Below are 23,450 nucleotides of genomic sequence, written 5' to 3'. Positions count from 1 at the left end.
TTAATCTAAAAAAATTGATAGCATTTAGTAATGGCTAAAAAGTTACTTTTTTGTTATGATGAAAGTTTTGTGGGTAATTTCAAACTTTCGCTTTTGATGAAAAATTATCAAATAATTCTGTAGCTTTGTATTAGGATTGCATACAGTATGTATTGCACACTGAAAATTTTCCAATTTAGAAATTGCCAAACAAAGAATCATGTAAAAAGCTAGTCAAACTCATCACTCCTCTTATACCCAACTCTGTAGTCTGCTATACTTGTATCACACTCTCTGTATTCACAAGCCAATACTGTCCAACAAAAGAAACAAAAACAAAGAATTCATTTCAGTTCACAGTTTGATTCTTCACCACATGGTTACATATATCCTACTCAAAATGCATTCACAAATACCTGTCAACCGCCCTATGAATATCAACAATTGTGAGTGTAAATTGTTAACCTCACTGAGGCTCCAACTTTGAAGGTGGAAAGGCCCCGCTATAAACAAAGAGGCTTTCATCACTGTAAGGATGACTGTACCCTCTGCTAATCCCATCAAAGTTTGCTGAAGTGGTTGCTGATTCAGCATTGGGGTTCAAACCAGCAATTCGCATTATGTTTTCGATCTCATTTACCACCTCACCCATTGTAGGCCTCTGGGCTCCTGATTCTTCGACGCACCTCATCGCCAGATCCACGAACTTCTCTAAACCTCCCAATGTAGTGCCCAAAATGGCTGTATCAAGAACGTCATGAAGATTATATCCAACTTTTGTCTTGTCCATTTTCTGTTTCACCTCTCTCACAATGTATTTGCCTTTCTCAATCGGCTGTCTTGCAGTTATCAACTCCAGCATTACCACTCCAAAGCTATAAACGTCACTCTTTTCAGTCAACTGATTGGTCATGTAATATTCAGGATCCATATAGCCCTACACCAATAAAACAATTGACATTTAGTCCATAATCCTAAGCCATATCATGAATCTTCAAAGAACTCAAAATTGTTAGCCCTATGGCTCCATAAATTTGTTGAAAGTGTTTAAAGTTTTTTTTAGCAAGTGCAGAACAATGTATAAGGCATCCAATAAATTTCACCCAAAATAAATAAATAAAATAAAAGACACAAACATTTTTGTGATTTCTTTTCTTCTCTTTTTTCTTTCTTTAAGGTGGGAGAGCATGGGGAGCCAATACATCAACCAGCTACCACCAGACAAAAGGAGAGGGGGAAAAAAAGGATTAAAAAGCAATTGCTGTTAATGGGAAGAAATTACAGAAAGACATACAGATCGAAAATGCTAAGCATAATCGTTTTTCGTGAAACACAATAGGTTCAGTGTTTACTGGATGGAGTTCTGTGACTACTTGAAAACCATCTCACAAGAATTTTTCTCATAATTGAGAACTAAAACAAATGGATGTTAACTATGGTTCCGATGAATTTTCTAAATCTTTATCCTACTCCAAATTTATAGTAAATTATTGTTCTCTCATAAACAGGGTTTGGAGAAAAATTTACCGACCATTGTTCCCTTGACTTGAGTGGTAATATGATCCTTTTCTGAGTCACCTATAGCTTTTGACTTGGAGAGACCAAAATCAGCAACTTTTGCATTCAAGCGTTCATCCAGCAAGATATTGTTTGTTTTGACGTCCCTATGTATGATCGTAGGGTTGGCAAGCTCATGCAGATATTGCAAACCTCTTGCTGATCCAAGGGCTATTCGAAGCCGCCTCATCCAATCCAACCTGATTCCTGACTTCCCTGCACAAGTAATATGTATTTTAGTTATTTATTGTTCCATTGGATGAATCCAATCCCCAAGATTATGGCTCTGAATCATAATGAAGTTTACGAACTCTGGGATCCCTTGTTTTGTTATATTTGTTTTCCTTTCCTTTTGCTAGGGAAGATATGTGAAACATTCAAGTTTCAACCGAGGTTTAAGAAAGATGAGGCTGCAAAAGGATTTTTGTTTCCATTTTCAAATATAGTGAGTCTTGTATCCTACAATGAACTAATGCAATGCATTCACTCACAGAAAAATGATAATGAACATGCTACTTTTGCAACGAAGAATGCCATTATATTCATTAACCACTAATAAGCAAGGACATGGACACATAAATATAACATTGACAAATCGATATAGGTATTTTCAAAAAATGTATGACACGACACACAAGGGATATGACCAAACTATAAATCAAACCAAATCAAACTATTTGGTTAGTCAAATTAAGGAGATTCATATCTCTATTTACCACACTCACCTACATCAATCTAGGTCTGCCCCTTCCCTTACTATTTTCATCTACCGTCACTGTATCACATCTCTTCACTAATGCCTCTGTTGGTCTCCGTTGTATATAACCAAACCATCTCAAACTATTATCTCTCAATTTATCTTCTATTGGTGCTACTCTAACCCATTCATAAATATACTCATTCCTAATTTTGTCTTTTGTAGTCTTGCCACACATCCACTTTAACATCCTTATTTCAGCAACACTCATCTTATATATGAATATTTAATTTAAAGATGATAATTTTTAAAGTCTAAAGTAGAAGAATATATATATATATATATTATGTTGTTTTATTTTATTATTGGATTCCTAATTCCAAGTTATTTTATTCAAACTTGTAATGTGTTTTATATGTTTAAGCGATACACGTGTTTCCCAAGTGTCTAAAGCATGTCTACATCTACAATTCTTTTTTCTTTTTCTTTTTTTTTCTTTTTTTTTTTTAATATTAGGTATGTATGGACGTGTGTCCAACAGGTAATGGAAAGTGTCTGACCAGTGTTCTTGTTGTGTCTTTGTCTAACACGGTGTCCAACACAACAAGCTTAGAAGTGTCCATGCTTCTTAGATTGACCATAAAGTAAGCAATTGCAGTTCAACTAGTATCAGCTTCAATATTGATAGAGAAGATTAGGAAATTAGGTGTAAGTACCTAAAAGACTCTCCCTCAGTGTACCGTTAGGAATATACTCATACACCAACATTTGTTCGTCTTGCTCAAAACAGAAACCCACCAAGCTGACAATGTTCTTATGATGTACCCTCGATAGAAGCTCAATCTCACTTTTGAATTCAATACCACCCTGCATGGATCCGTGTTGAGCCCTTTTGACAGCAACCAATTGCCCGGTGGGAAGAGTTCCTCTATATACCTATAGATAAAATGAAATGGTGAGAATATGAAAGCTATACATCACTAAGAAATGCTTTTCAAAATATATTAAGACAGATGAGAAATGTGTCGACAAGAAAAACTAAAAATGAAGGAAAGATACTCAAACCAAAGAAATATCTACATATATATAGAATTGTTTTTCAGAATTTTCCAAATGACTTTGCAAGTAGATGATAGTTTAGTAATTATTTGATTTATCAATGAAGAGATTTGCAAACAATCAAATCTCCAGCAAGAAGAATATAAGAAATTAACCTTTCCGTAACCACCAGATCCAATGCTGTTGGCTTCTGAAAAATTGTTTGTGTATTTCCTAAGCTCTTCAAATGTGAAATTCCTAGCTCCTTTTAACTGTGGAACATCACCATCGCTTTTACTTGGGTCCCAAGAAGCTACATTGGTATGACATTAGTGCAACATAAGAAACCCAAGAATAAGATATGATTATAGGAAACAAAAATGCTATATGTCACTGTTTTGTTATTTTGTATCACCAACTATTTGGATACTCACGATTGGTTATTGAGAAAATAGTGAAAAAGAATAAGATCTTGCCATGTACACAGTGAGGGGAAAAAACAAAGAAAAGAAGAAAGGATGATATATATCATTGCTCTACATGAAAAGACTTCGTTAAAATTAAATCCTAATTTTACCAAATGGATTGTTCTGTTTATCAGCAATTTCAGCTCTTCTCTTTTGACGGAAAGCATAAATTCCTGCAAGGAGAGACAATAGCAAAAGGACAGAACCACCAACTGCTGCTCCAATAATTATGCCATTACTTGATGACTTGTTGTTAGTTCCTGCAGATCCTTTGGACAAGAGAGGGGATAGAGATTAGACTGAGGCCCAACAGATCTGTAACATATTTTATTCATATCACATTTTTGTGTAAATATTAATACCTTCAAAATTCCCATACATGGCAGCATGGAAAACATAGGGTCCAAATCCAAACTTTTCTTCAGGCTTGAAAGTTTGGTTGGCAAAGAAAAACCCAATCTCATAAATTCCTGTTCGATTGAAATAATCTTGGCCAGATGGAAAAATTGTGACATTTAGCACAAAGTAATTATCTGAATCCGCAGTTAGATTACCCAGAGAAACTGAATCCACAGGGAGTTTAAGTGACTGGAAAGAATCCATCAGAGAATTCGTGAGAGATGTGTAGATACTTGGGTTTCCAAGGTATGAAAAGGAAAGAGCTCTGAAGACTATGGTACCCGTGTACGGATATTCACATACACACTTGGGACTGGCAATTTTATCTGAACTGCAGGTGGTAGACATACAATTATTTGTTTGTGGAGGATATAAGGGATTATACTGTTCAACGGTACAATATTTATTTTGTGATGCTCCCGTGCAATATGGATTTTGTCCAAGTCTGCAGAAGATAGATAGAGAAGAATACCAATGAGGATGAGGTTATAAACACCATCTTGTAGATAGAATTGCCAAAGAAAGGTTTTAAATATCGGCTGTTATGTCTTGGGATTTTAAACTTCCAGCCGTTGTTTATCAATATATCAGCTGATATTGTCTAATATTGACTCATATATGAACCATATTGATGATACCGATACATATGCTGATACCGTTATTTAGAATCATGGCCCAAAAAACAATATCGAGTACTACTTACATTAACTCAAACTTGAGTCCCGCTCTCTCTGTAAAGCCATCTATCGAATTGTTCCACAAATCTATAAGTTGCAGTTGGCTGCTAAAGCTGGAGCCAACATCCAAAGTGTCATTAAGCTTGTTGTTCCTCAATACACTGACACCACATACCAAAGCAAATTGATTATGATTATAATGTTCATGACGTAAAATATATAACAAGAAATCAATTGTGTTTTAAAACTAGGGAGTTAACATTTTGATTACTTTGGTGTCTACACTGTTATATTGATGCAGTATTATAGGCCATTATTTCATATAAGGTTAAACTAATATACTTACACAGTCTGTAATTGAGGAAGGCTGAAGAGAGCGGCGGGAATTTTACCTTGAAGTCCTACATTTTCCATCATCCTGCCAGTACAATGTTAGCTAGTGAATATTTGCAAGCACATAGACCACTCCAAGAATAAAATGAGGAAAAGAAGTGGATCAGTGGTAATGGAAACAATTCTATCCATCTTTGGTTTAATGATAAGCATCTTTCAAAGTTCTTGCAGCCAGATTATGAAAGATTGATTCGTAGTTCCTACTGTCCTACATCAATTTTTTCCCTTAAAAATGAATAGTTAGCTGACATCATCAAAGAAAATATGCAGCTTCCTATATCAAATCATCCTCGTACATGTCAGGATGAAGCCTTATTGTCTCCAGCTCTCAATGGCATTTTTTTTCTTTTTTTCAATACTTTTAAAACTCTACCAGAGGCCCTACAACCATGTCCAATAGCAATCAATAATTGGTCCAAAAATCAAATTCCTACGCTGCCATGCATGCCTTCATTCTGGCTCACTGGGCTGTTTGGTGTGCAGCTTATATGAGCCTGCTTATAGCTTCTATTTTTATTTTGTGAGTCTGCACCAGATTATTTGGTGTAACTTCTTCTAACATCTTATTAGGCAAAAGTAGCTTAAAAATAAGCTGAAAAAAGCTTCTTATCTAGAAGCTTGGGGAGGAGTGCTTGTGGCTTTCGCTTTCTGATCATAAACTTTTAGCTTACAATAAACTGCACCAAATAGGTCTAAGCACTTTGTCAAAACCAGGGCTTGCCAATGGAAAAGGGAATCCTTGCCAACCCCGAAAAGCTTCCATGGTAACTTAGACAAATTGTTCCTCTCTCACAGACCAAGCAAATTCAACTTTTGCATTTGGATGAACAAACACTTGCTCACTTTCTTGCCTTTAATTGCAGTACTTTGGCTAAATCTCATTTTTCCTTCCTCAAAAGCTACATTGGGAATATTAGAGGTATTGAAAATGATGCTAATGGGTTTCTGTACAACAGATTTTTTTTTAATCTGCCTGTACAACAGATTGTAATTCTGTCTCTTTGAGAAAATCATAAATTGTAGAAGAGAAAGAACGTAGCTTTAGGTTGAAAACAATGCAAAACCAATAGTCAAATTCTTCTAAACATGAATATTTATATCTAAGACACCACCCTATGATGCATGTTGTTTGCCAATTACCTAGTTCATCTGTCTGTGGATCTAAATTCAGAGGTTCAAAGAAAAAGATTTAGAAAGGATATATGAAATAATGGAGGACGGATAGACAACATCGAAATTTGAATATGAGTGAGTCAAAGAATTAGAGGATGTTATGCAACTGGGAGTAAGGCAGAAGTTGAAGGCTCTTAGGCCATGTTTGATTCACAAGACTAATAGTGAGGTATTAATAATCCTATCAAAATTAGTGTGGTATTCACTATTCAATTGGATTAATAGGATAAATTATCCATTGGATTAATAATCCCACCCCTACCCCATTACTAATAATCCTACAAATTTGTTGGATTAATTATCCATTGGATTAATAATCCTAAACCAAAATGTTAAAACAAACGTAGGATAATTGGGCCCACGGATTAATAATCCCAATCCCATGCTCTAATCCATCCAATCAAATATGCCCTTAGTGTTTTTTATTCAACACATACATAATAAACTAAAGAGAGAAAAAAAAAAGAAAAAAAAAAGAAGCTCTGTATGATCATGAGGTGAGTCATGCATTACGGCATAGCATGATTGGCTACTTGAATGCATATGCTTTGATAAATGACTGATAGAGGAGAAAAGATAGGTCTTCAAACAAATTGCATCACCCAAAACTAAGAAAAATATAAGAAAATTGGCTGCAATTGTTCAGTTATCTGTAGCAAATCCCAAGAGTACACTGGCAAGGAGTGAAATATTTTTAGTTGAAAATATTCCAAAGACAAAAAGAAGGCCAAAACAGATGATTACGATTGTGCGAAGAGGCATGATCACTATGATGCAACAAAACATAAGGTCCTAGATAAAGCTAACTCGTGGAAAAGAACCCTTGTAGCATTCCTTAAATAGTTCAAAGAAATCTTCTTAAGTTGTGTGTTTGTATGTGACAGCATGCATGCATGTTTTTTGACAGAGAGAGAGAGACGTACAATGTGGTCAATGTTGTCACAGATTGTAAGGTTGAAAACCATGCAGTAAAATCTGACCCGTTAAAAGAATTATTGCTAATAGACCTGCAAGTCACATTTTAGTCAATAGATAAATAAATTGGTATGTATCATGTATGGAATACAATAACAACAACAAGGTGATGGCAAGAAAAGTAAATTTTCTTAGGAAGGAAAAAACAAGGAATTAATAAGATATCCATTAGAAAAGTGCTCGAGAATCATGATGCTTTTTCCTAAGTAAACAACATGGTAACTACTTACATGTAGTTCAGAGTGGCCATGCCTGTAAGATTGGGCAAGGAGCCAGACAGTTGATTGTTTGACAAGAACCTAAAAGTAGAAAAATTGAAAGTCTGTAATACTTAGTTGAAAATCGAATACAAATTAAGTTGTCTACCTAGAAACAAGTATAGATGCTTAAATCAGAAAAAATATTTGTTTTGTCTACTTACAGCTCTCGAACATTTACAAGGTTGTTGAGGTTCGGTGGTACAGGCCCATTTAATAAGTTCCTATCAAGACGTCTGTACCAACAAAAGATACACTCAATTCAAAACTTCCATGGAAATTCACAACTTTATGATTTTAATTGGGTATGACATGGAGATACTCACAGCGCCTCCAAATTCTGCATTGATCCTAGCGTTGAAGGGATGTTGCCACTGAGTTGATTGCTGTCCAAAAGCCTGCTCAAATCATTTCACATGAAAGTACTGAAATTATTTTCTGTATTTAGGGTATTTTGTACGAGTATTGGGCTGCTAGAAAAATTAAACCCAACATTCCCCATTATATATAGAAAAAAATAATGCTCAACAAAGCGAACACACAAGACAATTCTAAGGTGTCATGTTTGTGTTGAACATGCTTCCAACAATTGGGGGACACACATGGTTATCACTTAAACACATTGAAAGTTTGAAGAAAATAATTTGGGATGCAATGATAATTTTTTGAAAAAAATTACTATAATTTATACCTATTAATCTCTCTACTTCATAATTTTTTATTTTAGGAATTCTAAAACCAATAACTTCGACATTGTTTATGAATAAAGCTTTCTAAATTAGATATTAGGACTTCTTATTCTCACCTATAGAAAAATAATTTCTTACTATTTTGATTTAATAAAATATATATGTATTTGTAATGTAAAAAACAAGAAATAGTTATTATTTTTATGTATATACATAAAAATATATTTATTTGTTGAGTGTACCTACCTTCTTGTGTCCAGATATTGTGTGAACATGTTCTTATTGTGTCGTATCCGTATCCATGTTATTTAGTACATAAACAACACAGGAAAATATGTATATATTTACAAGGGAAAAAAAAAAAAACACCTCTTAACATATGTTGTGTCTGTCTTACACTACAAAAGCTTTCGTAGATGCATAACCTCTTGTCCTATCATTCAAGTACATACTACTGACACTTTGGATAAATAACTAGATCAATAGAACTTACAAATGTATCAGACTCATGTTTGAACTGAAAAGTTTAGGTGGGATTTCGCCAGAGAGATTATTCTTTCCAAAATGACTGTACATAATAGAAAGGTCATTAGTATATGGAAATGAACAACATAGAAAGGACTAAACAGATTAAATACACACACATATAGAAATATTAGACATACAAGTGCATCGTTTTGACCAGCATATCCAGACCAGGTGTGGTCCCATTAGAGACAGGGATGGTTCCCTCAAGCTTATTGTCAGCCAGATCCAACCAATAAAGATTTGCTAGATTACCAATTGTAGGAGGTATCTTTCCAGTGAAGCGGTTGGAATTTAGAGCCCTGAAAGAATGAAAGCATTAAAATGTAGGCCAAGACGCAGAACTACACCGTAAAACATAGTAAGTTGTAAGACATTCAGTATATGCGCACTTCAACTCAAAATTTCTGGAACTGAAACTTGCAAAAGCCTACTGGATGATACGAATTCAAAGAATGGAGCTTCTGATGCAAGATTTCAATGACCAAAAATAGATCCCAGATTCAATTTTTCTACTTTTTTAGACGCATGAAAGAGGATTAAGTTGTGGGAGTAGGTTTGAAAGGAGCAAATATTATGATTTCATAGGAAACCAACTTCCACACTCAATCCTCTTCAAGATCAAATTATTGAGGGAGCAGACAATTATTGTGTCAAAAGTATGTGGAAGGTAGTAGTTAATGTCCTATTCATTTTCTGATTATGTCAATAATTCCAGAGGGTGAAACAGTTTATCTGACAATTTGAGCTTGTTTTGAGTTTGTTTAGAGTTCTGTCATTCCATGATTCCATCACAAGGGAAAACGAGCCTCATGCTGCTTAAGGAGTGAAAATTCCCATCTCTATTCATCGCAGGACTAACACCTAAGATGCAACATTCCTTCAACTATGAATTTCTAATCTCCTACCAAAAGCAGCTAAAATGGTAAAACTGTGCTGTCAATTTGACAAGACTTCAAATTAAGTTTCACATTTATAATTTCTCAATTTAAACAGAAGAAAAATACCAAAGTCCAAATGCTTACAACATGACCAGCTGCTGCAGAGATCCTATTTCGTTAGGAATTGGACCAAAGAAATCGCAACCAACCAGGAGTCTGAGATGCAAGAAGAAGCAAGTGGTTGTTAACAACACATATATCCATCTGAGTAATCAGCCACCATACAACAACAATCAAAATTTTCTTACAGGTTTGATAGCTTTGTCAAAGCTCCAATTAATGCAGGAAGAGAACCTGTCAAGCCCCGGTTGTAAGATAGATCCCTATATGCAGAAACTAATAGTCAGAACTCAATTTTAACAATTCTTATGAGAGAACAAATAAATAAATAAATAACAACAACAATTTCAAAAAGCTAATGCTAATAAAGTAGGGACACTAGTGTCCAGGCAGTGTTTTCTACCACGCCAATCAGGCATTTTAAGTGACATGAACTGTAGAACCATTCTAGTGTGTCACTATTAGTATTGTGCATTTGTGATATAAAGTAATTAGGGAACTAACAAGTGTGTGTGAAGACATAAAAGATGAATTCCATTCTGGGAACATAGCTAATATGTACTAGATGTATATAGAAGTCAACAAGGAGCACGGATTGTTGATAAAGAATGGTGATCTTTGAAAAATCCAAATAAGTATAGTAGTCCAGAATGAACAATGGTAACTGAATGATGCTTCATTAAATAAAACTGTATCCATTCGTGGAAGCAAAGGGACAGTGAAAATAGAAGACCTACAGAGTCAGTAATTCAGACAACGATCCAATGTCTCCGGGCAGCTGACCAGTCAAATTCATGCTCGCTAATGTTCTGGCATTAAAACTGATAGTTAACTTCAATTCTGAAAATGCAGAATAAGCAACTCTCCATAAGCATTTAAAAGGAGAAAAACACAATGGGGACTTACATAGCTGTCACACGTGAATTGGTGCACTGAATTCCTTCCCAATTGTTGTCACATGGATCTTGCCCAACCCAACTGGGTGGTGTGTTCTGCCAGGCATCATTGAGAGCGCTTATAGCAGCAACTATATCATAGACAAAATAAAATTCCAGAGTTATATTGCCAAAAAATCTCAAACACAAACTCTCCAAGACATTCCTTGTAGATGAAAATATTGTAAGGGGAGAACCCCAAAATTTTTATTAGGATTCAGGAAAACCATAGCTTGGGACATGATAAACCAACCGCAGCCAGTAATCTATAAGCAGAAGGGACAGCTTTTCTAGAGCTCGCCCTCTTCTCAGATTTCATTTGACCAAATATTTTCTAGTTCAAGGAACTGCCTTGGTACTCGTATTACCACTTCTGAATTTAAATAGCCAGAGACCATTTGATATTAAAGAACTCAGACATCAAAAGATTGTTTTTAAGTGACCCCACTTTTGAATAATCAAGACCATTTCATGTTTCAGTTAAAGAACTCAAACATCCAAAGGTTGTTTGTGGCTCTCAGTGACCCCAAAATAGCATACAAATTGAGAAAAGTAAACTCACCCAGAATGGTATATACCCAATTTACTGCCTCATGTCTCCAGGGCCCCCAAAAAGAGTTAGCCAAGGGATGCCATTACGACTTAGTCTTAGAACAAAAAATAATAACAATCTCGGAAACTCACCCAAAATGATATATACTCAATTCATCGCCTTGCATCCCCACAAGGGACCTCCATCAAAAGAAAAGACTCACCCTAAGGTTGCTTTGGATCATGGATTTATGTAGAGAAAAGAAATAGGGAGGGAAATGTGAATGAATGAATATAAGCTAATGTTTTTCACATTTCCCTCTCGTTTCCTTTATCCTCTACAAATCCCTATCCAAATCCATGATCCAAACATAGCGTAAAGAATGTCATTACAACTGGCTCACCCAAAAGAGTTAGCCAATGAGTTGTCATTTGGGTTCATTGTTCTTATTGATATACATACCCAAGATACCCATGCAAACTTAATGCACACCAATGCTAGTCAGGAGTCAGGGTGATTACAAGAACTTACTGCTAAACAAGATAAAACATGGTAGCATATCTAAGACTTCTAGTTTTGGAAAGAAGTTAATGATTAGTAGGAATGCAACTATGTATTCCAGTTTGCATCCTTGCATAGTGAAAAGTATTCCCAGGCAAATTAGACAGCTTCAGAGAGAAATAGCTTGTCATAACCAAGTAATGGGCATAGATCTAATCTTTTGATTGATGAAGCTTGAAAGGATTAGAGGAAATGACAACATCCACCAGTGAATTTCAGTTAGTTCTCACAGTCAGAAACAATAGAAAACATAATTGCTTCTCCTTTTATGAAGAATCAACTGCACAATAAATGAGAAGGTGTGAAGAGAAAGAAACCAGAAAGAGTTCAAGCATATACTATCCTAACATCAGCTAAAGAACTTTTGTGTTTTCTGGAGAATCCATTAACTAACAAGCAGGGATGTATTCTTGTTTGTATTAACCAAAGCATGGAAAAGCTAAGAACAGAGATTGAAGCCCTCTTTATGCATATATCATTAAACACAAATATAACTAGTGATGCCAACAAACTAAAAGCTTGGACATAAGAATTGAACTTACCATCCTGAGGATTCGTAAACGCCGCCACAAGTAAAATTTGGACAGAAATAACCAGCAGAAAGACCTGAATTCTTGAACCCATTATTCAAGAAAGAAACATATAACTTTTTTGAAACTCACAGAATTAAAAGGAAGCACTTTGAAACCACCCAATTTCTTTTATTCTGTTTCCTTCTGTTCATTATTAGAAGTATTCAAGAGAAGAAATTTTCTTCATATTTACCCATCTACTTGACTATTCAACATTCATATCTGCAGTACATTAATACAACCATGTCTGGCCGCCACCAACTCACCCCAAATATTAAATAATATCATATATACAATTTGAGTTATTCAAATTAACTGCAATACAACAACTACACACTATGAACTAATTTCCATCATCTTTTTTACAATAAAAGATTTTAAAAAAAAACCCTGGTTAGTTAGGGTTAATTGTTGGCACCTAAGTCAACAATATAAACTAATTTTTTTTTTTTTTTTTTTTTTTTTTTAAATATTGAAGGCTTGGCAAGAGAAAACCCACAAGTCTTTATTGGTAGGCTGTTGTTGATATTTGTTTGAGTCTTCCACTAGAAAAAAAGAAAGAAAGATTCAAGGCACCATCAGCAAAATTACGGACATGGGTAAGTTTTATTTTTCACTGCAGATTAGTCAATCAGTAACTTTTTCTAAAGAAATTACTTTCCTAATCATTGATGGTGAAGTATTCAAACAAGTTGCCAATTGAAAATCATGTGAACAATCACACGTGATTTAATACTTTTTTGATTGGGGGTTGTGTCAATGTAACTTGAGCAGGTAATATATATATAAGACTTTTTTTGATTTGGAATTGTGCCAACGTAATTTAGCAGGGCTATTTCCATAAATAAGTTAAAATAGTACAAGAATTTTCAAGCTAAGCCTAGTTTTGAAAGAATTCTCAGAATAAGTTAACTCGCGGTTCATAATCGCGAGTTCAACAAATTTTTTCTCATTTCGCGTGAAAGTTGGTAAATCTTAAATTCGTGGTTACGAAAAGCGATTTTGATTAAGAAATCGCGGTTACAAAACGCGATTTTATCCAAAAAAAAAAATTCTTTTAAACTCGTGGTTCTAAACCACGATTTTATAAAAAAAAAAAATTCTTAAACTCGCTATTTCAATCCACGCTTTTTGACCAAAATCTTTTCTTCTAAACTCGTGATTGTGAACCACGCGTTCGTTTATAACACAAACCACACCACACCACACCACACACTCACAGCCACAGCCACACCATACACTGTCTCTCCCTCTCTGACACATCACTCACACACACATCACACTTACATCAAAATAAAAATAAATAAATTTTAAGAATTAAATAAATATAAATAAATAAATATATTATTGGAAAAATATATTATTTTTTTCAAATAAATTTTTTTCAATTGTTTTTTTAATTAATTTTTTTTCCAATTAAATTTTTTTCTAATTTAATTTAATTGGAAAAAAATTTAATTGAAAAAATATATTATTGGAAAAAAATTTAATTGGAAAATATATTATTGGAAAAAAATTTAATTGGAAAAATATATTATGGGGAAAATATATTATTGGAAAAAAATTTAATTGGGAAAATATTTTATTGGAAAAAAATTTAATTGAAAAAATTTATTTATTTATATTTATTTAATTCTTAAAATTTATTTATTTTTATTTTGATGTAAATATAAATAAATAAATTTTCTCAATTAAATTTTTTTCCAATAATATATTTTCCCAATTAAATTTTTTTCCAATAATATATTTTCTCCATAATATATTTTTCCAATTAAATTTTTTTCCAATTAAATTTTTTTCCAATAATATATTTTTCCAATTAAATTTGTTTCCAATAATATATTTTCCCAATTAAATTTTTTTCCAATAATATATTTTCCCCATAATATATTTTTCCAATTAATTTTTTTTCCAATAAATTTTTTTTCCAATAATATATTTTCCAATTAATTTTTTTTCCAATAATATATTTTCCCAATTAAATTTTTTTCCAATAATATATTTTCCCCATAATATATTTTTCCAATTAAATTTTTTTCCAATTAATTTTTTTTCCAATAATATATTTTCCAATTAAATTTTTTTCCAATAATATATTTTTTCAATTAAATTTTTTTCCAATAATATATTTTCCCAATTAAATTTTTTTCCAATAATATATTTTCCCCATAATATATTTTTCCAATTAAATTTTTTTCCAATTAAATTTTTTTCCAATAATATATTTTCCCCATAATATATTTTTCCAATTAAATTTTTTTCCAATTAATTTTTTTTCCAATAATATATTTTTCCAATTAAATTTTTTTCCAATTAATTTTTTTTCCAATAATATATTTTCCCAATTAAATTTTTTTCCAATAATATATTTTCCCCATAATATATTTTTCCAATTAATTTTTTTTCCAATAATATATTTTTCCAATTAAATTTTTTTCCAATTAATTTTTTTCCAATAATATATTTTCCCAATTAAATTTTTTCCAATAATATATTTTCCCCATAATATATTTTTCCAATAATATATTTTTCCAATTAAATTTTTTTCCAATAATATATTTTTCAATTAAATTTTTTTCCAATTAAATTAAATTGGAAAAAAATTTAATTGGAAAAAAAAATTAATTAAAAAAACAATTGAAAAAAATTTATTTGAAAAAAAAATAATATATTTTTCCAATAATATATTTATTTATTTATATTTATTTAATTCTTAAAATTTATTTATTTTTATTTTGATGTAAGTGTGATGTGTGTGTGTGTGATGTGTCAGAGAGGGAGAGAGAGTGTATGGTGTGGCTGTGGCTGTGAGTGTGTGGTGTGGTGTGGTTCAGAAGAAAAGATTTTGGTCAAAAAGCGTGGATCGAAATAGCGAGTTCAAGAAATTTTTTTCTTTTATAAAATCGTGGTTTAGAACCACGAGTTTAAAAGAATTTTTTTTTTTTTTGGATAAAATCGCGTTTTGTAACCGCGATTTCTTAATCAAAATCGCTTTTCGTAACCACGAATTTAAGATTTACCAACTTTCACGCGAAATGGGAAAAAATTTGTTGAACTCACGATTGTGAACCGCGAGTTAGCTTATTCTGGGAATTCTTTCAAAAGTAGGCTTAGTTTGGGAATTCCTGTACTATTTTAACTTATTTATGGAAATGGCCCAATTTAGCAGGTAATGTATACATATGTGCATAACTCCTCGTTTGATAATTTTCTGTTTTAATTAAAAAATTAAAAAATTATTATAAATGGACATATCATTTTTTATTTTTTTTTATAAAAAATTATTAAAACAATATATTTCCTAAACGAGTACTAAGGCTAAGTTTGGCATCTACTAAATAATAAAAAAAGTTACTATCTTATTTAAGTCACATCATCTTATTTAAATCACATCACCTCTCTAACACATCATATAAAACCCAACCCTAACCCAACCCATATAAGCCAATAAGTCAAAAAGTATATTTTTTTAGAACATCCCAAACCAACCCTAAGTCCGCTGGGTTTATAGTTCCGTACCAAAAGTTGGAAAAGCTTTTGAATCCTTCAGGGAGGCTTCCCTCTCTGATATGGGTATTTTGAGAAGTTGGTAAAAAGTTTATTTTTGACTTTTAATTAAATTTTTTAATTTTTTAAAAAGTGATTTAGGAAGTTGATAAAAAGAGAACTTTTGACTTTTTAGTTTAATATTTATTTATAGTGTCAAATCAAATTAAAATGATCAAAATATCCTTACCCAACATAAATTTTTTTTTTTTATTTTTTTGCCATAGGCCTCAATTTATAATCTCACACTTACTTTTTTTAACACTTTTCAAACTAATTTTGTTACGTTTTTATCACTTACGTTTTTAGATATTTTGACCCGTTTTGGGAAGAATGAAAAACGCTGCGTTCTTGGTCCAAGAAAAAAAACGCCCAAGTGTTCAAAAACGCAGAACCACCATTTGGGAAGATCTGGAAACGCAGCTCTTGCATTTACGAAACTACCCTCACATCTCATAAATTGGTAGGTAGGGCAAAACCGATTCACAGTTGCCTCTCAAAGACCTGCTTCTCATCTTGCATACTACTCTTTCAAGCGGTTCAAACTGTAAGTTCGTCGAACAACCGACGACCTCGCCGTCCCCCGCCGAAGCAACCGCCGGATTCGTCGTCCACGTCCTCGCCTTCGCCGGATCTGCACCATCAGGTACGCCGATAACGATCTTCCATTACTATCTTCTCGCAAGTGTATTACGGACCCAAAATCGAAACTGAACGAGTTCTTCATCTTCTGGAGGACCTACAGATTAGATCTGCAACACCAACATCTTCTGTACTTAGAACACTTGTAGATTAGATCATTGACCAAAAAAAAAAAAATCTGTTGGTAAGTTTAGGCAATGAAGTGTATACATATGAGAGATATGTATCTGTAAAAAAAAAATCAGAACACCTGAAGTGTATACATATATATATAGATCTATATATATATAATATAGTGAGAGATATCATCTGTAGAAATTCATATATAACTCTTTGAGCACAAGAATTTTTTTCTGTGGAAAGATACACATGTTGTGACTTGAATGAGCCTATTTTGCCCCAATTCCGATTTGTGTTTGGGTTCAGAATTGATCATTGTTTTATGCTCCCAATCAGCCTCATCGGCTGCTTCCATGGATTAAATTATGGATTAATATTGTTGGTAAGTTTAGGCAATGAAGTACTCAGCAAATTAGATTACATGATTAGGAGTTTATGCTTTTTGAACATAAAAAGAACAAAATGAAAATGTAAGAATAGGCTCTCATTTGTTGTGTATTGTACATAAGCTCTGTGGTTTCTCCACTGCTGTTATTTAGAAGTCTGATATCTGTTTCTGGAAAATTGGCCAAATTGATCACATAAACTTGACAAATTTGGAAACCGTAGTTTACTAAAAAAATTTTTTGGCCATTTGACTGACGAACTAACAAATAAATATACAGAGAAGTGGAGAAATTTGAAATCGTATCTCCGACTGAGGTACTAAAATTTCATGCTAGCTCTGTTAGTTCTTTGTTTATGTTTTATGTTTTTTTCCTTTTTAATTCAAAATTTCTAGAATTAAGTAAAACTTAGCAACATGTAAGTACATAACCATGTGAACTTAAGTGGGACCAAACCTATTTAGGTTAAAGCAAACCTTAAGAATCCCAACACACATTCCTCTCATATTCCAGTTTAATCCAAATCAAAGATATGGTTAAACTTATATGAAACATTTAGACACAACCACATGTGACTTGGTCCAATTTAATTAATTTTGGAGCCTCATTTCCAACTTTTTAAAATAAGAAGTTTGCAATAGATAAAAAATTGGAAAGCCTAGCTAAGCATACATATATGATTTTAAGAGTCCCACATAGTGCCCTGCCCAATAAATGCCATCAGACATTTATTGAAGTTCTTAGGTATATGAAAGTTGCACTCTTTCATGATGTTGGACACCACTGCTGTTGCTTCATACTGTCAATTTACATTGTGTCACAATTGTTAAATACTTAATGGTGTAAAATAATATAAAGTACTAATCAATTAATCATTCCAATCTTCATATCAACTAATGTCCCAACAAAATTTTAAATTAAAGTTATTCAGTCTGTTTCGGCAATTACATATTTAAAATTTAAAATTTAAAATTTTGTTTTAAATTTTAATAATTCTATACACGTATAGGTTAAGGCAAAATATGTAATGCTTGTTACATTTGTCAAACCCAAGAACAAGTCTGAACAGCGTGCTGCTGAATTTTTTTTGGGAAGCATTAGCAAGTGGATAGGAAACACTCCCAAATTGTTTAAGGCTATTGATAAAATCATAAATTTATATTATTTAATGATAAATAACCATGGGAGGCTAAATGTCTTTTTCTATCACTGATAAATTATCATTACTAATGATATCCACATTATATATTTAGTCGTGTATCGGCATATAAGTCTATAAATTTTTTTGGTTTTTAAATGTTGTTAAGTCAAAGGATTATCAATACTCTACCATACAACGAAGTTCTTTTTTTTTTTTTGGTGGATAATCATACAACGAACTTGGTTCTTATCATAGGGGTCATAAAACTATATAGCATTAATTATAAGAAGTTTAACTACATTTTTTTCTAGTACCAGTTACATGTTTAATGTGGAACACGTTTCACATGATTTTTTCTCTTCCCCTTCCTTTTTCTTTTAACAACTCCAAGGTTCTTTTATTAAAAATACTGTGGACAATGTTTCAAATAGTAATTCTTTTTCTGCCTGTTCCTTTCACTTTCCTTCAATAACTCCAAAAAAGGTGCTTTTATGCTTCCCCTGAAGTTCCATTAGCAATTCCATGATCTATCACAGTGGATTCATGTTCAAGTATTAACCTAAATTCAAAGTGCATTCATGTTCAACTATTTATGCCTTAAGTTTCAAAATGAACTCGTTTCAGTTACTGTCTTTCATTCCGCACAGTAGATTGTATTACTTCACTTTATAACATGAACAAAAAAACCAAATGAATATACAGATGGCGTCCTCCACGTCAAGTGCCACTTCAGCCTGGCCACCAAGGATGTGTGATTGTGGGTTTGGACACTGCGTTGTAAAGATATCAAGATCCGCCAAAAACCCTGGTCGTGCATTCTACGTTTGTCCTAGAAATACGGTGTGTTTGTGTTGCCACTCTCTTATGCACTTAGTCACAAAACTCGTCATTCATTTGTGGTTGTGTCGTATAGTATGCATGCTAACTATCTACTGTAATTTTGTCTAGCAGAGATGTGTGTCGTGGGTTGGTTGGTGTGACGAGTTTCGCAGCACCAGTTTGCGTGCTGACCAGGCACATAATGATGTCGATCAGGGGTTACGAGCGGACGTTGCGCGCATAGATCAGAGCCTACGTATGCTTAGGACTGTCGTTGGTTTTTTGTGTGTCATTGTTTTGGTGTTGTTGTTTCGCATGTGATGTATTGACATGGATATGAACGCCCTAGTTACTTTCTGTATCACATGCATACGTTGCCGTCTGTTAGATGTTTTGGTCCTATTACATAAGATTTCCCCAACGTGTAGTAGAAATGAACATTGTCTTTCGAAAAGTGTTGTACTGTTTGTGCTTATGTGTGTTAATCGTGTTTACACTTTTATTTCACTTCTCGCCAGGCAAACTACATGTACTGTACTTCATTTCTTTGTAATAATTAAATTGTAAATGTTACAAGCAGGACAGGACTACTCATGGCAACAAACCGAACATCTCCCCGTACGCCTTCAAAGTATCGAGGTAACGCTGCAAAGGCAACCCAACCCAAGCCAGTCCACAAATGCCAATTCGACAGCGACAATACGAAGCTGTTTCTTCAACTCATCATTGCTGAAATGGAAGGGGGTAATCGACAACCGTGCGGATTGTCCATGGCAGGGTATAGAAACGTAGCAAACAAATTTCTCGAGAAAACCGGCCTACTACATTCACCCAAACAAATGAAAAACAAGTTTGACAACTTGAAGAAAGATTGGGTCGCCTGGAAGAAGTTGGAGAATGCCAGTCACGGCTTCACAGGGCTTGGGTACGACCATGAGACAGGCTTGATCACTGCACCTGACCATTGGTGGGCGAAAATGCAAGCGGTATGTTTTAACAAAACTTTTATTTTGTTGAGTTTCATAAACTGTTTTGTTATTACATTTCAAGCTGTAGTAAAAATATGTGTTTTCTCCTTCACAGATGAACAGCCGATGTGCTAAATTCAGGACTAAGCCGATGGAGCACGTGGATCTCATGGAGCGGGTGTACTCTGGCGCAGCAGCGACTGGGAAACATGCATGGACTCCATCAGAAATGCAAGATGATGCTGCTGTTGCGACCAATGCCATGGACGTGGATAGCGGGATGGGACCTCTCAGTGCTGACACACCACCACAGCGGGGCCATGACACTGTCGGGGAGAATGTGGTTGACAGTAGCCTATTTGAGGATGCTCCCCCCCAGTCAGCCGTGGACGGATCAGCCAATCCAAAACGGCGCAAGCGGTCAACGCCTGGTACTGTTGCTAGCAGCATGGACAATCTGGCGGAAGTTTTGAGCAAACAAAGTAGGGAGATGAAAATCACGCAGTACGTTGTCACGGGTAAAGGTGACAACACAGTGGGGGACTGTCTCGCACGGCTTATGAGCACGCCTGGATTAGAGCCAGGCGGTAAGTTGTTCTCATTCGCATGCGGTATAATGGATTCACCCGATAATCGGGACATCATCATGGCTCTCCCCCAGAATTACATTGTCAACTGGTTGACAGAGAAGCGTGCCTGCACCCCGGCCAATGTTGGCAGGGATCATAACGGGGGGACACGGCTGTTTGGGAGTGGTGGTGCTGTTGACTTGGACTAGGCCATTGTGGTTAGATTGTCATGTTACTATTTGCTTATCATGAGACTGTAGTATATTATGTGGGTTTGTATCGTGCTCTTTTTTTTTTTTTTTCTTTCGATGGTGAAGTCTGGAGACAGTTTGCATTTCTTTTATTTTTGTGTAGACGTGTATGTATGCTTCTGCAGGACTTTGCAGGCTTATTTTGGTTTGTGGTGCTTTTATTTTGGTATGGACGTGTATCTATGATTCAGCAGGACTTTGCAACCAATATGCGAGTATACACGTCGCAAGGTGGCATTATTTTGGAACCGATGTGCTAAATTACCTACAAATAGTTACATTTCTTTAATTAACATATTAATTTTTTATTATTTTTATTTGTTGTGTAAACTTATATATTGAAGTTATTTAATATAGTCAGAGAAGTACTTATATTTCAAGAATTTGCAAATTTATTTATTTATTGGGTGCTTCGTATTTATTTAATGCAAAAACAAAAAAATACGACGAGAAGTAGTTACATTTCATTACTTGCCTTATTTATTATTTATTAATTTTATTTTTTGTCTAAACTTATATATTCAAATTATTTAATATAGGCAGAAAAGTACTTACATTTCAATGATGTGCAAAATTATTTATTTATTGGGTGCTTCGTATTTATTTAATGCAAAAACATTTTACTAGTTTCATTATTTTATTTATTCATAGTTAAAAAATTATGTACATAAATTTTTCCCAAAACACTTCACATCAGTATATGAAAAAGTGGATGTGTCATACGTCTCTGAAAAGCACATGGAAGTTACATGGTTATATGCAAGCATGCAAATACAAATTGTACAAACCTGCAAAGCATTCACATGGTTTTGTTTCTTTCTACTACTCTTCCTTACATTTCACATGCCCACAGTAGCCTACGTTGATTTGGTCATTGAAGTGGCTTCCGCAGGAGTGTTATATATGATGGAGTTGTGCAACTAATTTCGCCAATTAAAAGTTACAAGTAGTAGTTCTGATTTCATATAATTTGCAACGTCTATGGATGCAGAAGAGGGTACTAGCTCGGGAGTCGTACGCGATGGCCAAATAAATGCTTGGATACGAGAGACGATCGGAGAAATGGAGTCGACCACATCAATGATTTGGATGGAAGTTGCTCGTGTTGCCAACGAGTACGCGTACGTTGACAGGACTCCGTTTCACACTTCCGCATTGACTGGTAGCATGTGGATGCAGGAGATGCTTGGAGGAAGGAATGAAGCATTTCAGCGAAATTTTCGAATGTCACAGGAGGTGTTCTTGATGTTGTGCAAGACATTAGTTGAAGATTTTGGCCTTCCAGTACCACAGCGTCCTCATGGTATAGACGTAGTTGAGAGTGTCGGCATGTTCATATTCGTGTTACGGGGCTTCACGAGTTGGGACATAGAAGACCGTTTTCAACACTCGGGGGAAACAGTCTGGCGTCATGTAATGCGAGTTCTTAAAGCGATGAAGTTGTTCACGAGAGTACACTGCCGACCGACAAGGTCACAACACAGTAGACATCCGTACTTGGAGTCCCGACGAAAATATTTCCCATTCAAAGTGAGAGTATTTATTTTTCGCACATTTAATCATGAGTAGTACCCGATTTCGGAAAGTAAGGCAAACTTATTTTGGGTAGTAGCATTTTTCCATATTTAAGATAACGTGTGAAATTTCAGGACTGTATTGGCGCGCTTGACGGCACACATGTGGAGGCACATCTCCCTCCTCAGGAGGCACCGCCATATTTTGGCCGTAAAGGACGGCACACGCAAAACATACTCGCAGCGTGTGATTTCGATTTGTGTTTTATTTTTATATCTTGCGGATGGGAGGGAAGTATGCATGACAGTAGAGTTTTTAACGAAGTCACACAGGACCCAGCCAAACAATTCCCCATGCCAGAGGAGGGTAGGATGAACAACACAATTTTTTTTTTGTTCGTATTAGTTGTGTGCATTTGGTATTTGTAATTGACCACCGTACTAATGTGAAATTATCGACATGCAAGCAGGAAAATATTACCTTGTTGATGCGGGATACAAGAACCAAAAAGGATTTTTGGCGCCGTATAAGGGATGCCGGTACCATCAAGAAGTGTTTCGCGCAACCGGACGACCAAAAAATGCAAACGAACTTTTCAACACGGTGCACTCCTCCTTACGGAGTGCAATTGAACGTACGTTCGGCGTATGGAAAGCGCGATGGGGATTCATACATAACATGCCGCGATATGATTTCGGGAAAGTGCAGGTGCCATTGGTTGGGGCTTCAATGGCGATACATAATTTTATACGCCGCAACTCGAGCGACGATGAAGCATTCAACAAGGTTGCGAATGCAGAGACTTTTACATTCAACGACATACCAAACATTGACGGTCTTGGTGATGATGATGATGGTGACCCAGAGGGCGACGATGACGTACATATGAACGAAGTAAAGAAATCAATACGGAATGAATTAGTGCGACATCGGCGTGAACTTGGGTTGTAAATCCCGTTCCCACATTACGAGGTGATGGCAAACGAAATGAATGTGTAACAATAATTAACAAAACTGTCATAATAATTGTTAAGAAAGTTGCTCCTCGTATTTTGGTCTTTTGCAA

General features: G+C 34.5%; 2 protein-coding genes across 3 annotated transcripts; one reads left to right on the top strand and one right to left on the bottom strand.

Annotated features, from left to right (window-relative positions):
• Positions 1 to 200: 200 nt before the first annotated feature.
• LOC114277885 (leucine-rich repeat receptor protein kinase HPCA1) lies at positions 201 to 13,178 on the bottom strand. Of its 2 annotated transcripts, none has more exons than XM_028219837.2 (19): positions 12,398 to 13,178; positions 10,734 to 10,854; positions 10,565 to 10,636; positions 10,016 to 10,090; positions 9,852 to 9,923; positions 8,967 to 9,128; positions 8,795 to 8,869; positions 7,939 to 8,010; positions 7,777 to 7,848; positions 7,586 to 7,654; positions 7,304 to 7,387; positions 5,161 to 5,232; positions 4,841 to 4,975; positions 4,101 to 4,582; positions 3,849 to 4,007; positions 3,448 to 3,584; positions 2,950 to 3,169; positions 1,511 to 1,752; positions 201 to 916 (listed from the first exon to the last, which is right to left on the bottom strand). In XM_028219837.2, exons 1-19 carry the CDS (start codon positions 12,477 to 12,479, stop codon positions 446 to 448), a joined length of 2,874 nt encoding a protein of 957 aa, XP_028075638.2. In that variant the 5' UTR covers positions 12,480 to 13,178; the 3' UTR covers positions 201 to 445. The 2 variants fall into 2 exon arrangements, with proteins under 2 accessions (XP_028075638.2, XP_082724764.1); XM_082868638.1 differs by having other exon boundaries at positions 9,834 to 9,923; positions 12,398 to 12,696.
• Positions 13,179 to 19,674: 6,496 nt separating this feature from the next.
• On the top strand, positions 19,675 to 20,827 carry LOC114295020 (L10-interacting MYB domain-containing protein-like). Its single transcript, XM_082871683.1, has 2 exons — positions 19,675 to 20,067; positions 20,165 to 20,827. The coding sequence occupies exons 1-2, from the start codon at positions 19,675 to 19,677 to the stop codon at positions 20,825 to 20,827; spliced, it is 1,056 nt and encodes a 351-aa protein (XP_082727809.1).
• The last annotated feature ends 2,623 nt before the right edge of the window (positions 20,828 to 23,450 follow it).

Source organism: Camellia sinensis, chromosome 5 (genome assembly GCF_055761805.1).
Source record: "Camellia sinensis isolate YWXY chromosome 5, ASM5576180v1, whole genome shotgun sequence".
Taxonomy (NCBI): Eukaryota; Viridiplantae; Streptophyta; class Magnoliopsida; order Ericales; family Theaceae; genus Camellia; species Camellia sinensis.
This window is presented reverse-complemented; position numbering and strand designations above follow the sequence as displayed.

Coding starts and splice junctions, on each gene's coding strand:
- LOC114295020 (XM_082871683.1), top strand. CDS start 19,675: ATGGCAACAAACCGAACATCTCCCCGTACGCCTTCAAAGTATCGAGGT. Junction 20,068..20,164: donor GGTGGGCGAAAATGCAAGCG/GTATGTTTTAAC, acceptor TCTCCTTCACAG/ATGAACAGCCGATGTGCTAA.
- LOC114277885 (XM_028219837.2), bottom strand. CDS start 12,479: ATGGGTTCAAGAATTCAGGTCTTTCTGCTGGTTATTTCTGTCCAAATT. Junction 10,637..10,733: donor AATTCACGTGTGACAGCTAT/GTAAGTCCCCAT, acceptor TTTTAATGCCAG/AACATTAGCGAGCATGAATT. Junction 917..1,510: donor CTCAAGTCAAGGGAACAATG/GTCGGTAAATTT, acceptor TTATTGGTGTAG/GGCTATATGGATCCTGAATA.